Source organism: Polyodon spathula, chromosome 7, assembly GCF_017654505.1.
Source record: "Polyodon spathula isolate WHYD16114869_AA chromosome 7, ASM1765450v1, whole genome shotgun sequence".
In the NCBI taxonomy this organism is placed as follows: Eukaryota; Metazoa; Chordata; class Actinopteri; order Acipenseriformes; family Polyodontidae; genus Polyodon; species Polyodon spathula.
Window position 1 is genome coordinate 33,400,454 of NC_054540.1, and position 17,742 is coordinate 33,418,195.

A 17,742-nucleotide genomic window follows, 5' to 3' on the forward strand; every position below is an offset into this window, starting at 1 on the left:
CCATGGCTACCTTCAATTTTTTTTTGTATTTCTGAAAATGAATTTACTTGCTGCTCTTCTCTGATCAACGTGACTAGCGACTGCACTGTGAGGACTGGTTCTCGTTGAGAATGCTTGCGCGAGATTCCAGTTAACCAATCAGGTTCTAAGGAAAAAGCAGCGGAAATTACACATTACATAATAAATAGTTACACACACATATATATATACATATATATATAATTTATCGGGGGGGAAAAAAAGGTCTTTGTTCCTTTCGATGTTGTCATTTCTCTTATTTTGTAAAGATTTTGTGTGAAAATGTTTGTTTACTGCACCAAGGTAGGTCTGTCTTCAGCCCAGCAGCAACATTCCAACACACTCGCAATCAAGACTATCTCCTTAAATGGTCGTCTACTGGAAATACACAAGTAGGACCTCATTGTAAAGGTCTGAATCTCTTTTCAATGTCAAGCAGGGCTGTCTCTCACAGTGCCAGAGTAAAAAGAGTTAAAGGGCAAGGTCGTTGGCGGGATAATTAACATTGGGTGGACCCTAAAAGGTTAAGAAAATCTAGTTTTAGTGGTGTTCCAGTCTCTTCAGATTCAGGACTACACCACTGATAGGCAGTACTGTGGCTTTCCTAACAGATGGGTTCTGCATCTGGAAAAGTCTTAGTTGTTTATGTCTGGTTTCTCCTTTCTGAAAACATTGTGCTAATGATGAATTGGTCTAAATAGCTTTGAGAATTTAGTCCTAATAGACTTAACCGAATGAGGGCTGCCCTGCCTGCTCACCACTTAGAAAAGTCTGATAAATAACAGCACAGTAACATGAACTAAAGCACAGTGAAAGCACCTCTCCCAAGTAAATGAAGTTACCAGTTTTAGGGGGAAAAAAAAAAAGAGGTGCCAACAAGTAAATGCGCCAGCCACAGACATTGATAACTCTTGCCATGGACACATGGGTCTGTGTACCGACAAGTTGCCAACCCCTGAATGGACAGAGTGAATGAATTTAAAGTTAGAATGAAAACAATAAAAACAAAGGAATGAAAGGAAAAAAATGGAGACTACAGGGAAGACATAAAGGAAAAGAAATCCATTAAAAGTAAAAAAAGTCACAAACCCAGATTAGTTACAAACATGGTCAGAAATAAACCGTACAGCACTAATTTCCAGTTTTTTTTTTTTTTTTTTTTTTTAAACTTACATAAAAATCGAAAAGAGCATTATATTAGTTTAATGGGTTGTACGTCATTCAAATTAAAAGGTGTTTATTTTTCCGCTAAAATTTATCTGCAAATATTTTTTTGCACGACGTTTAAACACAACATGCAATTAAAAAACAAACCCATAATTTGCGACCAAAATAAGAATACAGTTCGACACTCTGCTTTACAAAATTCCTATAGATTATATATATATATATATATATATATATATATATATATATATATATATATATATATATATATATATATATATATATATATATATATATATATACACACACACACAAATCTGCTAGAGCAAAATGAACAAAACTATAAAAACGTCCCATTCAAAACAGCAAGGCATCGACACAGGCAGACACATTTACACCATCTCCCTATTCCTGCGGATCGCACAGCACAGCACCATACTGAAGATCATGCCAAAGATCTGAGAGAGAGAAAGAAAAAAACAAAACAGCACAGGTTAAGGTTCAGATTTACAGTACAAATGTTTCCTCATTAATTCTGTATTCAGTGATCCACGAATTTAGTAAATTAATTCAAATGTACCGATAGTCAGATAGTGAAACAACAAGGGGGGGGGGGGGGGTACTGTTTATTATGCCTAATTTAGGGCCTCATTCACTAAACAGAGGTAACATGTTTTGCACCCAGTAAGCCTCTTTACTGCATGCTTTGTACACCTGCTGTATTCACTAACCAGTGGCAGGCATCCTAGCACGTGAAAGAAAGTGCATAGAAAAAGTATTGTGTTCCAGTCATTTAAATAGAATGAATAATGTTAACAGACAGAAATGTATGCAAATTACATCACAAAATACCGCAATAACTAGGTAATAGGCAATAACTAGGTACAGACTGAGCACAGATCATACTAGCAATCTCTGTTAACGCAAGCAGGCGCATCACACAGGGAGGGGCAATCCACACATAGATGGAGGGTGGGTGCGAACCCGGGACCTCTCGCACTAAAGAATAGCGCCGATACCAAGATTTAATTCCATTTGTATTCTGCCTTGCCCCGTGCATGCTACACTACCTGTATTGAACAGAAACTGTGTATTTGACTGCCTAAGTGAAAAATGTGCATTTTATTTCTTACAGTATTTCACATTACTCTCCACCTGTCATACTTATATCAAGTATTAATAGCACTACAGTAGCTGTACATGGTCTGACATCAATCACATTTGGTTACTAAGGCAACAGGGTCAAGCAAATACCAGCTTCATGAGTGGTGAATTCCTTATATTGTACAATGACGTAACATGCGGGAAGTTTAAAATGGTTGATGTATCAGTTTGCAGTGTACGATTAACATTAAAAATGCAGACAGCTGACAAAAAAAAAAGATCCTGAATCGTGATGCCGTGCCTAACAGTGACACACTCAGATGAGAGTACCTCCCTAAAGTGTAGCAGCACACAAAGAATATTTAAAATGGCAAAATGAACCATTCCGTCAGTTTACGTTGTATGCGACGAGGCCACTGATGATCAAGCTAACTGTGTTTAGTACATTATTTTCATCCCACAGAGATTTACAACTGCGAATTCAGAGGAACTTACTGCTTACTTAGTAGATGCACTGCATCTTGATTCTTTCCACATTACAGTAGGTAACGCTATTAAACACTTGTGAAGAACTGCATTGATTTCAACCGTGTGTCTGCCTTTGTAATAATAGACAATGTAAACACTGTTTACGTCTATGCTTAGTCGTACAAGATGCTTAAATTTTTTATATTAATATAATTTTTTTAGGTTGAGAGGCTCCAGTGGCGTATATGATGTTATATAATTTACTATATAACATGACGGTATCTGTGGTTTTAAAGCGCAGTAAAAAATAATAATTTCTACATACTATTAGAAATGTACAGAGTGTATAAAGAAACACAAAAGCTTTGGTTTTGTCATCTTAGGTTTGCAGTTCACGTTTCTCCCGCGTTTAATGTTTTGGGATTAAAGGCAGCAAAAAACAGTCAATGGCAATTACATGGTCATTGTAATTAGTGTGTCAACATAAGGTTTACAAATCTCAAATGTTGCTGAATATGTAATTCAAGGTTGTTTTTAAAAAAATCTAATTTTGTCTGCTTGTTACTTTTTTTTTGCAACCAACACAGACCATTTTAAAACTACTTTTGTTTCCAGCAAAAGTTTGATACATTTTTAAAAGATTGTTTCAATAGCTACTCAAGTTTCAATGTTACAATGTACTCTTACATTCTCAGAAAGTTTGGGATATACGAGGCAGGTGTATATGCAACACTTTCGGCAACGTTAACATATCTATATAGTCACCGTAAACGTGCGATATTCAAGTAGGCTATGCTTAAAATAGCTTTAAAATATGAAAAAGAAAACTATGGAAACCGTAAAGGTCAAATCAATTAATGTACAGAGTGAGATTTGAGGTGTAGTCAGAAATTAACAAGTAATCAAACATCACTTTTTGAACATTAAAAGCTAAGATTTCAACATCTTATAAAATGGATCCATGTGGCCCCTTGGTGAACTCAGGTTGTTCAACCCTGATTTAAGTAAACTTTGCTTGTGTCAGAACTGATTAAAATAGCACACAATTAAATGCATACCCCTTCTATGTTAAGCTACAAAATTACACAGGGTCCCAGACACTGCCACTCGAGTTGTGCAGAAGAACTGGAGCCCCTTACCATGATGACAGCGATGCCGATTCCAACACCTCCAATGATGTGAAGCTTGGAGTTGAACACCTCATTAATGGCAGCTGGACAAGACTGGAAATGAAAGGAAAATGAATCCTATATTAAATACAGCAAAATCGGACAGATGGGTGCATTTAATTTTATAAAATGAAAGAGAAGTAGCAGCATCTTTTTGGTTGATGCCAATAACTAAAATTGAAGTTTTGGATGGGCCAATGTCCACTGTATAGGTATCACTGGGACATTAAAAGGATCCCAGTGATTCAGCATCAACAACATGGCTCGACAACCCTGGGCAACTCATTCCATCCCCACAACACTCTGTGTGAAGAAGTGCCTCCTTTCTGTTCTGAATCTGTTTCTACAACACATTCCTGTCACAGCATGGCCAAAAGTGTTGCAACACCCTATAGAATTAACCCATTTTGCTTCATAAAGTCGAATTAAACCTGCTGAATAATATTACGTTAGAATACCGATTTACATACTGCTTTATAGTTTTCCATATATTGGCAAAAATGGAAAAATGTGAAATTTCAAAATATAACATGAAATACTGTACCACTATTATGGCTTTCGGTAGACTTTTACAATATAATTCTGTTGTTTCTTTGATTAATGTTAAAATAAAAAATCTAAAATTATTTTCATATAGTTTAAATTTTTTTAAATGAATGTCTCAATCCAATAATTGTATAATGCTAACTTTTGGCCATATCTGTACAAACTAAACATATACATACCTGCACAGTTAATGATGCAATAACACCATCTTTTTCAGGGCAGGTATCCCTCACAACAGGCTCCAGAGTTCCACCAATCCCACAGCAGTTCAGCTGAAAACAAAACAGACACAAACCATTGGGTTAGTCTGGAAACAAACATCAACAGAACTTCAAAACACAAACAGGCTGACTCTCGAAGCTGGTTCAAGTTCTAGTGCTGTTTAGGACAGGTTTCGACCGGGTAGGTCTTCCACATGCTGTCGTGGTGTAGGATGTGGTTTCTTTATTCATTTAAAACTCCTTACACCATGACTGGAAACGGGTTTCTTTTTGGCCCCAGTAATGGAATATTTTAGCAAATTGAATGTTAAAATGTATGAAATCTAAAATATTCGATACTTACTCCGTGATGAAAAGCCTTCAGAGTTTCCTTCAAGGCTGGCTGTTTGGTCAAGACGTAGTTTTTATATGTCTCTTTGTAGAATGTTTCTACCTCACCAACAACCTTTAAAAAATAACAATAAATTGAGGAGGAGGAAAACCTTAAACCTTAAAATCATGTAAAATAATATAAAATGACTGGCTTGCAATTCAATTTAAACAAAAGTAAATACATTGCACTACCGGTCCCCCTCAATTATTTAATTTTGCATTATTTTCTTATATCAGTTACACAAAACAAACAAAAAAACATATTATAATAAAACTAGCAAGTATGTACTTTGCAAGCTGCATCAGTTTTAAATCAGTACGGTCTTATTTTGTCCACATGAACTACACCACCCCACCCCACCCCCTTGATTGATCAATGCCCAGTAATCTTACTGATGGACACTTACCTTGTCTTTGTTGGAAAAGCCCCAAATTCCAGCCGCAATTTCAATGGCAAATATGAGGAGCAGGAAAGCAAAGAACTAAAATCAAAGCAACAATGAATTAGAAAGTTTGTGGCTGCCATTGTCAAATTCACTGCTAAACAAAAAAAAAAAAAAAAAACACACACACGGTGCAACAGGGAACATGATCTGAAGCAGCTCCAGGGTCAATTACACACCTTTCCAAGCTTAACCATTCAGTTCAATGCTGTCTTTTACACTGAGCGATCATTATGCTCAGATTTTCAACCACTTTTGGTGACCCCCCCCCATTATATGTTTGAAAAAAAAAAAAAAAAAAAAACCTTATAGTATGTCAGCATTTGTATAAATAGAGTAAATATGATCATTTGTGTAGTTGTTCAGGTTACTTTTAGTGTAATTGCAGTTAGAATTGGGATTACTGCCGCATAATTGTAACAAATTGCAATTGAACAAAATAACATTGGAATTGCAATTACAGCAAACAATTTCGCCGTTATTGTTATTATAATTGAGTCCTCCTAAGAAAAAAAAAAAACATTGCTATTGCTTTTCAGTAATAGTGTTCACAGTGCATGGATCATAGAAGATTACTGTCTGTCTGATATTCCATTAGGAATGTTTTTGCTGTCAGGCGTAGTACGCTTATAAAACAGTTTACCAAAGTACATTTTCACAGCAGTTCTCATGCGTTTCCCAGTTTACTGTAGTCCCATGCTTTTAACTCTGCTGTTTTATACCTCTGTGGTTTGCAATGCTTTCCTGTGCTTTTATCATGTGTCGCTATGATGTGCTTTTACTACGGGGAACCTGCATAAAGGTTACTTTACCTTGGCTTGTTTGCTATGATTTACCACGCCTCTCTGTGCTTTACAATGCTTCCCTACAATTTACCATGCTTTCACTGTGCTTTGTTACACTTTACTGTGGGACACTTTTCTAAGGACATGCCAATTCTTTAAGGGCCAAGTGACTGCTACAGCATGAGAATCCTTACCAGGCCGAGCATGCAGGGAGACTCCTGAATGGCACCACAGCACCCCAGGAACCCCACGACCATCATGAGAGCCCCAGCACCGATCAATATGTAGACACCTAGACACAACATAACACAAATAAACCAGAGTGACATTCCACCGGACACCTGCTGCATGAAAGCAGTTAACATCACACCACTTTTACTTTATTAAAATTAGAGATCTTAAAATGGCTTTTGAGAATGCTTCCTGAAATAGATCATCATGTTATTCTTCTCTAAAAATGCATACTGACATCACTACCCCGAAACAGAAACAACCACACGTCCCACAGGATTCCAGCCATAATTAAAGATTTTCAGCATAGCCAAGCCCCCGCCTTTGCAGTATAGGTGCTATACGCCTACAAATGTCAACAAGCAGAGGCAGAAATGAACTGCCACTTGCACAGAAAGCAAAAAAAAAAAATCACAATGCCTCCATTCTTTGTGCCCTGAACCGCTCCTATTAAGTGTCAGGCTATGCTGTCTGATGTTGCCAAACTGGTTATCCAGAGGTATGTGGACGATCATTTGATCAAGACAGTTTAACATCATGGTACAGCAGTGGAAAGAAGACTCCCATTGCATAACAGTTTGATTCACTCCTGGATTAGGAGTTTCCAGTAACACCCGTGCTTGGTGCCTAGACACTGACTAATCCAGCCCATAGTAAAACCTGGCGTCTTATTTCCATATCTGGGGTATTGTAAACAATGCAACACGTTGGGTGATGCAGTTTCCAATAATTTCATTCCTCCTCCAGCTAACATTTGGGAAAAAAAATAATAGCAAGATATGGTAAAGCATATTAAAAGAAATGTACTCACTACAGTAAAGACCAGAGGTATGGTATAGCATATTAAAAAGCATGGCAAACCATGCTAAATACATAGTATAACTATGGAGAAAAACAAGGTTTTCAAATATGCAATAATTTTTTTTTGATGGATAAAAGAAAGAAAAAGCCCCATTCCAAGGGGATTCAGCAAATCATTATATAGCACAGCTATTCAATAGATTAGAGACCTTTACATAACCTATTATTTCTATGTCCACTTTTCTGTTTAATTCAGGGTTTACAAAAACCTGCAAAAAAACTTCTTTAAATAAATAATGCCTACAATTCTGATTGTAAAAACAACAAGGAACTTCTGACAAACTCATACTGTCCTCTCAATTAAAACTCGGCTTGTGCAGAGTCCAGCACACTGGACTAAGTGCTGTATACTGCCATTTAATGAGTCATGGTAAGTGCTGGACATACAGTACAACAAGTATCAGTTTTGTTACAGGTCAGAGTTTGAAAAAGAAAAAAAAAAAAAAAAAAAAAACTGAAAATATACCCAAGGCACTTAAAGACTGCCCTAACCAAAAAAATAAATACAATTTGGAAAACGGCATTTCCCCAAGAGTATGGGCTACTGCTCTTATTCTAAAAGGTGTCAGGCTGAACTGCACAATCTCTCTTCGACAGGAGATGCTTATTCAAACTCAGCCTCCAAAATTTACATGCTATCTGCATTTGGATAAAGGCAAGCCTGCATGTTTTAGTATTAACAGCCTTGCAATCGGCTTCAGTTTCAGTGGGCTGTTCTACTAGTCAACATGTGGCATGCAAGGTCTCTAAGGGTAAGGTTGGCTGCACACACAATGCTCTTATATGCTATGTGTTTTGGTATTTATGTTCTTAAAAGTCCTTGATTTTTAACTACAGCAGCGTGTACATTTATCAGAACACTCCACTGTCTGTAGTTTTGATTTGTTGTGCATATGCAATAAAAAAATAAAAAAAATAGGAAAAAAAAATTCAAAATAGGCAAATTAGTGACTAATTAAACTGATGATGAATAGGCTACACATACAATTAATTTAAAATAGTAAAGAAAAAAGGAACATATAGCCATCAATGGTAAAATGCATGAGACTTTCAAAAGTTGTTTAAGATGCCTAATTAAAGCATAAAGTGGTCTTACATTTTTATACATGAGGGCCTATTGTTTCTATATTACCAATTACTGATGGAAAATTAAAATTCTGACACCCAGAGGGTTTCATGCAGGTAGGTATCTAAAGGATATAAAATAACCAATCTTGAGGCGTTCCAATAAATGTGCACACTACTGTGTCTCGCATGGTTCATTCCTTGCCCCTCTCGGCTCCCCCAATCCCAAGTCTCACCTGTGTAGAATGTGGTGGGGTTGGTATCCATTTCAAAGATGGCTTTTGTCTTGGAGTCAAAGCGCAGCCATAACCCAACAGCAAGCACAGCCGTTCCTGCAAGCTGAAGCGAGAGAGACGGTATAAAATAAATTTTTCATGAGCAAATTAAAGTTTTCTATATGAATCTTCTACGAGTGGGATTTGGAGAAAAGTTGGATTGACAGACTTCATGACACAATATGCACTACCCTCTGTGCTACAACCAAACACACACTTATCCCAGTTTGGTTCATTTAGCACTTGTGCATCTATTTCTAAAAATCACACACACTGGATTGCAACAAAGCATGCGGGTTGACTTCTCTTTAAAAATCAGGAATCATAAAACAGCAACACTAACAAAGACGTGGAAACTGTCACGTGCCATTCCAATTCTCAGTTAAACGTTACACTAATCTATTGAGCCTAGAACAAAATTCAGTGAAGGAAATAACACCATTCCAGGTTAACGTGTTTGATTAGCCCCAGTGTATAGATAACAAGCTATGCAATGGCAGTCTTATTTTTCACCCCTTAAGTTCATTCTTCTCAATATTTTAAGTGAACCACAGAACCAGGGAAAAGGTACACAGGAAAGTAAATTGAAACCTATTTCTTTGTTTGTTTTGTTTTTTGGTGGGCGTATGGAATGGGTGATCCAGCCACATTGTTGATGTAGAATCACTGGGATGTAGTAATACCAAAATAAACGTAGACCATTCTATGACAAACATTTCCATTATTTCTCAATGTCGAAATTAGTTTTGGTTCACAGGGTTTGGTGTGATCTACAGCCACAAATTATAGTATATATTTTCGTGATCCGGAATAAGGAATTTGCAGAAATAAAACATTAACCTTGAATAGGCGTTTCAGGTACAGCAAGCATGGGAGGGGAAAATGCAAGACTTGACAGGACGTCAGCGAGTGAAATAAAGTGAATCGTGGAAACTGTACAGATAAAAAAAAAAGAGGGAATCCGGTAAAGAAAGACATAACAGAAAATAGGAAAAGCACAGTGAGGAGTGCCACTAGATGAAGTTCTGGAATCAATCAGCTACAAGGAACTGGACAGGCACTGATGGGACAAGGGGGATCATTACCAGAGACAGCAGATTTCGTCATAGACCACGTTAGGGTGGCAGAGTGCTCCATGTGCTATTCTGCTCAAACAACATGATAGAAAAACAAAGCCAAAATGGACATACATAAAGCAGCAGCTAGATTGCATATATATATATATATATATATTCAAAGGCTAATGTGCACAAACTTCCAAATGTGATTAGCTTGTTAGCGACATCTTGTATTACATATAGAGTTTAAGACACCCCAACACGGAGTCTCGTTTGAGGCAGTAATGAAGTCGGGTTACATCATGCAATAAGATTTCTTCCTTGCTCATATTTTGCTACTGTACACCATGGATGTGGGTGTTGGCAATTTTATATTTGCACACTATTGGCAAATGTTAATTGCTTCTCTTGCGAGAGGGAGATCGTGAGTGGTGAATAAGCAACTGGATTCTGGATTTCTCAGTGCCGTCTTAGTGCCCCTCCACCTAACCCATCAATTTATTTATCTGTCAACTGAATTTTTGGAAGGCAACTGTATATAATAAATACAACATTCTGTTTGGACAGAGTTGGGATGCTTTATATTGCTAAGGGATCAATACATTATTACTATTTTCTTTAGCAACAGCCTTTTATTAAGTATATTCCAACTGCAGTTGGAATAAAAAAAAAATCTGTTTCTGTATTTGCTTCACAGCCATATTTTTTTGTGGTCAACAAAGCAAAATAAGAATTGCTATTTTTGTTTTTATTGCAAGACCAAGTTTTTGTACAGGGGTTCAATGTAACATTACCTGCAGTCCCCATAAGTTAGCATTAAAGTATGTACAGTATTTATTGAAAGTACTCATGTACTAAGGCAATGTTGCATTTTACTGATCTCAGTTCTGTTTCTGAGTTGAAGATTAATTTACAGAACAGCCTTGTCTCCTTCAAAGGCCTACACATAGTAATGTATTAAATAAATCCAAACTGATTTTAAGAAAACATTGATAGGATACCAGTGGCCCCTTTTGCCTGCTCTTCTCTGAATATACAGTGACAAACAAACAAACAAAGTCTCATATGCTTTGTAAACACTTCTGCCAAAACCAAAATAAACAAGGAGGATAATTGACAAGCAGCTATATCATAAACATGAGCGTCTGAATATATGCAACTTTGTCCTTTAGCATGAAGTTTACTACATAAAAGATTTTTTTTTTTTTTTTTTTTTTAATTCACGGCGGCAGGATCCCTAACATATGCTATTTAAAATTTATATATATATATATATATATATATATATATATTATATATATATATATATATATATATATATATATATATATACACACACACACATATATATATATATATAATATATATATATATATATATATATATATATATATGCCATATATACGAGATATATTATATCTATATATTTCGTCGTATAGTTATATATATTGATTTTAATATGAATATATTAATCGAAAGCAGTAATAGATAAATTCACTGACCAATTATTCAAGCACTTTAGAACAGCTTGCGAAATGGTGTTGTAATTAACAGCCTGTACGTAAACTGTTTCTGCAAGGACAGCTTTCAGTTCTACGCAAAGCAAATACAATGTGTAACACATACTGATCCATAATTTCATGCTTGTGATAAGCGCCAACTTAAGTATTCACGTCTCAGCTGGGCTCCACCATTTGCTACAGTCTGAAGTATTTACAGAACTTTGGTTGTCCAATTTTTCAAAAGGGATATTTGTGCAAACAAACGCCTCAGTCGGTTCACTTTTTTTTGTGCAAGTAAAGCAGTCACAGTATTGCTCTGGATCTCTGCCTCTCTTTCAGCGAATACTTGAATCTAAATGCCTGTCAACAGCTGATTTTCCATAGTTATCTACAGTAACGTTGCAAGAGGCACAGAAGAGCTTACCTCCATCGCTGTGTAAAACTCATGCTGAATGCTGCTTTACGTGATCTGCTGCAGACACGTTTTTAGCTGTTTTAGAGACATCCATTTCTTGTTTAAATGTGTGTAGTACTACATTTTAGTTTTCCGCCAAGATTACGTGACAATCAATACACAGCACTATGCATGGTGAATAGTACACACCGGCACACATATAACGGTATTGGGCTAATCTGACGATTTCCATGCAGTTAGTGAAATCTCGATTTACACTAAATTTATACATCATGCAAACAAATGATGTAATAATGTACCTGGACAAGGGCATCTGCCAGGAAATAAAATATTAAATAAACATGAAGCTTGATGGATATTAAACACACACACCGTGTGAAATGAAACTCACATTAGTGGATTCAATCTCGAACAGACCACACACCCTAAACAAACACAAGCATTTTACCATAGCTAGCTTAGTTATAGCTGAGGATTTGTTATCCAAATTCTTCCCCTCATGCATATTTGGAGATGTGAAAACACTGCCTCTTTCCAGTTTCTGTAGCAATGCAGCAGACTGGACAGGCTTGGATAGAGATTCATTTGTAAACAAAACAAAAAAAAGGTACCCGATCTTATCAGTAAGGAAGGGGCACAGCATTTTTGTTTCAAGACCTGACCTAATGTACCAGTGTTGATTTACCATAGCTCCCCTATATGCTTCAAGTTCTCATCTGCCTGTCGATTAGGGTTTCGTGCCTTATTGTTTGAACAATACCAGAGACAGGCCGATTAATCTGATGAAAATGAGCGCTTATTCTATAGCAATCCATCGCATACCCACCTTTCACATAGACACCGTGATCAAGCTCTTCAGCAACATTAGTCTATTACTGAACAGAGAAGATTAGTTCATATATTGTAGATCCTACCAATGTTTTTATACACCGTGCTGTATGTGCTCTATACACTGTGATCCTGTTTGCCTGCGGGGGGCTTATCAACTTCAACCCGAGTCTCTATCTTCTGCCCAAACGCACTGCAGCTGTCTTTTGCAGTCTGATTAAATTATATCGCTTTTATTATCTCTTCTCGCTTTACATGTCTTTACTACTATTCAGCAATTGCACCTAATTTAGTTTAGTCTTTTTTTCTGTTCGTAATATATGCAGGGTATAAACCACAAACGGGTGTGGTCCCTATGAAAAATACACACGCCTGGCTGGTCATTAGCCCGGAGCCGAAGATGTGTGTATATTTCACGAGAACCGCGGTCCGAAGTGGCTTATATCGCCTACAAAGTTGCTATTTCAAAGTTAGTTGTCATTTGGTGTATGAAAAATAATTAACACAATTTAACACAATTTAAAAAAAAAAAAAAAAAGAAAAACCAAGAAACTTTTATAATCCAGTGTTACATTCCCAAAGGATATGGCCTTTAACTTGCATTTAAAAATTCATTACATTTTCTGGACTTATTTCCTGAGAATGAATGTATGTCCATATTTATTTTGACTTAAACCAGTCTAAGTACATTATAACCTGGAATGGGTGAAACGGCTATGCGATAGGAGTCTTATTTCCATCCCTGCAGCACAACTAAACAGACAGCACTGGAAATAAGGACTTGCAAATTAACCCCTCATCTGAGTTTGGAAACTGGAACGCTGTGTTGCCAACTAGTGTATAAAACAATGCAGGAGTTCTCAAATGACTCACTGGAGCCTCTCCTCCTATTCATGCAAGAACTACAGAAGGGAGGCAAGCCACAGCAGGCATTTCACAACAAGTTATTTAAACTACTGGGGCTTTTGAATATGTGCCTCAGATTCAAAACAGAAATGAATGACACATCAGGCACAGCGCTGACGGCAATGGAGTACACATGAGTAGTTAATTCGGCCAGGTGCGTACTGCACTGCAGGAGCTGGCCTAATCATCTTTATTTGCTTGCACTTGACATTTAGTTTTGTGTATATCAAATGACCGTGGGTTGAAGACCTGTACCCAAAGAAAATGCACCCTCTCTGCTCAAGGGTGGTACTTCTTTCAGATCACAAAATGCCCTTTCCTATCAGAGCTCAAAACTACAGGGCACCATTTCTACCCTTAAAGTTTACCATGGTAAAGCTGCATGTTTCCCATGCATTTACCATAGCTTACCATTTTTATGTGCTTTACCATATCTATATGGACTGTACAAAGCTTGCTTTTACTGTATTTTATTACAATCTGTTGTGCCTTTACTGTGATCAGTTTTCATAAGGGTTTGCATCCCATGTTATATCATACCACATTCATCTAGGTAATGATAAGCTTGGAGTTCTTGGGGTTTCTATAGTTTCTAACAGTGTGAATTCTCAGCTTTAATTTACTATTTGCATCATATTTTCTTTTGTTCTTTGAGTTTTTTTTTGTTTTTTTTAAAACACACAATGCTGGAAGCAAAGTATAAAGAATTGAGAACATGAAACTAAAACCAAAAAACAAAAATTACAGCTGTGATACAGGAAACAACATGAAACGAGGGAAGCAGGTAAATGGAGGGAACAGAACAAACAGAATGAGGGTTAGTAGAGTGCTGAAATAGAGAGGGTTTCAGTTGATTAAGGGAGTATTCAATGCAGCTTTGCTCTTCCTGATTCAACAGAAGTCCACAGTATGACTGACAGCCATTCCTGTCTGGCCTCCAAGGTGCCCTGGATTGACGAATACAGTCCTTGTGTAAAACCTGCACGATCCCTCAATCAAATTCAACGTGAATTGATTCCTGGATTCCTAATTCACATTGAACTCGACAAGAGATGCACAGTTAAGTAACTAATAGATTCAGTGGCGTTCAAGCCAGTAGTTTGGCTTCAAAAGTGTGTGTGTGTGTGGGGGGGGGGGGGGGGGTGCAGTTTCTGTAGCTGGAGCATATAGTAATACGATTAAAAATAAAACATTCATTTCATTCAGCTTGGAACCTTTGCAGTTGTGAACTCCCTCTCCGGAGGAAAGGCAGGGATATTTCACAGCCTCTATGACAACAAGATTCACTGTTCCTTGTGTAAATGTAAGTTTTGATTATTACCAGTCTGATTCTGGATATCATCTAGTGGACAGGACACCTATCTACAGCCGAGCAGAGATCTGAAGATGTTATCTAGGACTACCACATCATTCTAATGGACACATTTCATAAACTACTTCAGGACTTTAAGGGCAAGATGTGGATATCGTTAGTTAAGTGATCTTAGGGCTATCTATATTTCTGTATAGCTGATATTAGTGGCAACAGCACTAAAATGTCCATTCAGGCTGATTTGAATGTTCAGTTTCCTGTAGACCTGCATTATGAAGATTAAAAGTTACCTGGCAGTAAACGCAACAGTGCGTAAAATAAGCCTGCTGTTCTGTGTCCATGAATCTACCTAGGCCTGTCACCATGGTAACCATTGGTGAATGAGGAATGCATGCTCTCCAGACACTTCATTCACAGGGGATTATGTGCTCAACTCCACCTGTTTTACAATGTTATTTCCTCATGCTATGGGTTGTTATGGCTGTATATTTCCAGCTTTTAAAAAAAAAAAAACACTGTAAACCATTCTGACAATCAGAAGTCATTTAAAAGGGATAGACGTTCCTGGTATTTTATCTGTTACTGGTTTAATATTTACATGTGTGTGTTCGGTACCATTTTCTGTTCGAAGATTATTTTTTGCCATGCTTACTCATCTTTCTAACAAGAACAGATTCTGAAAAGATTACTCAAGGCTGATTGTGGCGGGTGTTATAAAGTATTCCTTCAAGTGACCCTCAAAGCCAAATAATTTTTTTTTACATTAATAAATCAGGATAAAATATCAGTTCGCTATACCTTTTTTCTCCCCCAATATTACAACTGCAAGAGAACGTTCAAAGAGGAGGTTAAATGTCCCAAGAGATACAAATAGCAAAAAAAAGTTATATTAAACTGATTACTTTTCACTAGTTTTTACAAAGGAGGATACGGACAACATGCCCCACGTCAACTTGTTCCTATCCAGTTTTAAATAACTTTAGCATAACCAAGACAGAAGTGTTAAAGGGACTAGGGCCTCTTAAAATAAACAAATCTGCTGGGCTGGATGAGATCCTCTCAATAGTACTCAAAAAAGTGAAAGTAGTTATTTACAAACCGCTAACCAAGATGATGCAACAGTCTCGACACAGGAGTTGTACCTACAAACTGGAGAATTGCAAAATGTAATACCGATCCACAAAAAGGGAAACAAAACCGAACCAGGTAACTACAGACCAATAAGTCTGACTTCTATTATATGGAAACTATAATAAGATCCAGAATGGAAAATTACCTATATGGTAACAGTATCCTGGGAGACAGTCAACATGGTTTTAGGAAAGGGAGATCGTGTCTAACTAACTTGCTTGATTTTTTTGAGGATGCAACATCGATAACAGATAATTGCAAAGCATATGACATGGTTTATTTAGATTTCCAGAAAACTTTTCACATAAAAAGATGAATTCTCAAATTGAACGCAGTAGGGATTCAAGGAAATGCATGTACATGGATTAGGGAGTGGTTAACATGTAGAAAACAGAAAGTACTCATTAGAGGAGAAACCTCAAAATGGAGCAAGGTAACCAGTGGAGTACCATAGGGATCAGTATTAGGTCCTCTGCTATTCCTAATCTACATTAAAATGACTTAGATTCTGTTATAGTAAGCAAACTTGTTAAATTTACAGATGACACAAAAGTAGGAGTGGCAAACACTGTTGCAGCAGCAAACGTCATTCAAAATGACTTAGACAAGATTCAAACTGGGCAGACATGGCAAATTACGTTTAGTAGAGAAAAGTGTAAGGTACTGCATGCAGGAGATAAAGTGCATTATAAATATCATATGGGAGATACTGAAATTGAAGGAATCTATGAAAAGACCTAGGAGTTTTTGTTGACTCAGAAATGTCTTCATCTAGACAATGTGGGGAAGCTATAAAAAAAGCCAACAAGATACAATAAAAATTGTACAATGTATTGTTAAGATCTCATCTTGAATATTGTGTTCAGTTCTGGTCACCTCGCTACATAAAAGTATATTGCTGCTCTAGAAAGAGTGCAAAGAAGAGCGACCAGAATTATCCTGGATTTAAAAATCATGTCATATGCAGACAGGCTAAAAGAATTTAATCTATTCAGTCTTGAACAAAGAAGACTAGGCGGCGACCTGATTCAAGCATTCCAAATTCTAAAAGGGACTTTTTTTTTTTTTTTTTTAAACCTGGAGATTAGGCAAAGGGGCATTCGGAATAAAAAATAGGAGGCACTTTTTTACACAGGGAATTGTGAGGGTCTGGAAGCAACTCCCCAGTAATGTTGTTGAAGCAGACACCCTGGGATCCTTCAAGAAGCTGCTTGATGAGATTCTGGGATCAATAAGCTACTAACAACCAAATGAGCAAGATGGGCCGAATGGCCTCTTGTTTGTAAACTTTATGTTCTTATGTTCTTTATTTATTTAAAACCAAAATCAATATTCAATTGGTGAAATGCTTAAGTTTTCTAGTGACTCTATTCTGGTAGTTTCTGGACTACCAGAACAACAACAAAACAAACTGTAGTTTCCAGTACTGTCAGATTCCACCACAGTTTCGGGAATATTCCTGGCCTTGGACCTGGGTTGGGTCAATTCCCATTCCTTTTAAAATCAACTTCCAATTTCAAGTCCTGGAATTAGATTGGATTAAAAAGGGAATTGGAATTGATTTTAAAAAGCAACTGAAATTGAAAAGCAGGAATTGACCCAACTGCCTCCGACACATCTAGAGCGAGCCTCAGGAACATGCTGAAGAACAGCTGATTCTGCCACTGGGATCACTTTACAAAGGGCAGGTCTCTAAAAAAACAACTCAATTGCACATTTCTACCAAGAGTGGTAATGGTTCTTTAGCCTAGTCACATCACATTCTTACCTCTCAGGATATATGTATAACAATATTTATATCTATATAACATCAGCCTACCCAGCTACTTTTAATATGCTATCTGAAGAAGGAAGAAGCCGAAACA

At 36.9% G+C, this 17,742-nt stretch overlaps 1 protein-coding gene across 2 annotated transcripts in view; it reads right to left on the minus strand.

Moving 5' to 3' along the window:
* Positions 1–1,460: 1,460 nt before the first annotated feature.
* LOC121318559 (CD9 antigen-like) overlaps positions 1,461–17,742 on the minus strand; it is a 29,001-nt gene continuing 12,719 nt past the window's right edge. The window contains exons 2-8 of one of the 2 annotated variants that reach the window (XM_041255355.1): positions 8,687–8,789; positions 6,488–6,585; positions 5,473–5,547; positions 5,037–5,138; positions 4,652–4,744; positions 3,897–3,980; positions 1,461–1,643 (exon numbers count right to left, since the gene is read on the minus strand). In XM_041255355.1, the coding sequence (XP_041111289.1) occupies positions 1,578–1,643; positions 3,897–3,980; positions 4,652–4,744; positions 5,037–5,138; positions 5,473–5,547; positions 6,488–6,585; positions 8,687–8,789 (621 nt within the window). In that variant the 3' untranslated portion in view covers positions 1,461–1,577. The remainder of the gene's footprint in view (positions 1,644–3,896; positions 3,981–4,651; positions 4,745–5,036; positions 5,139–5,472; positions 5,548–6,487; positions 6,586–8,686; positions 8,790–17,742) is intronic. The other variant, XM_041255354.1, reaches the window with a different exon arrangement.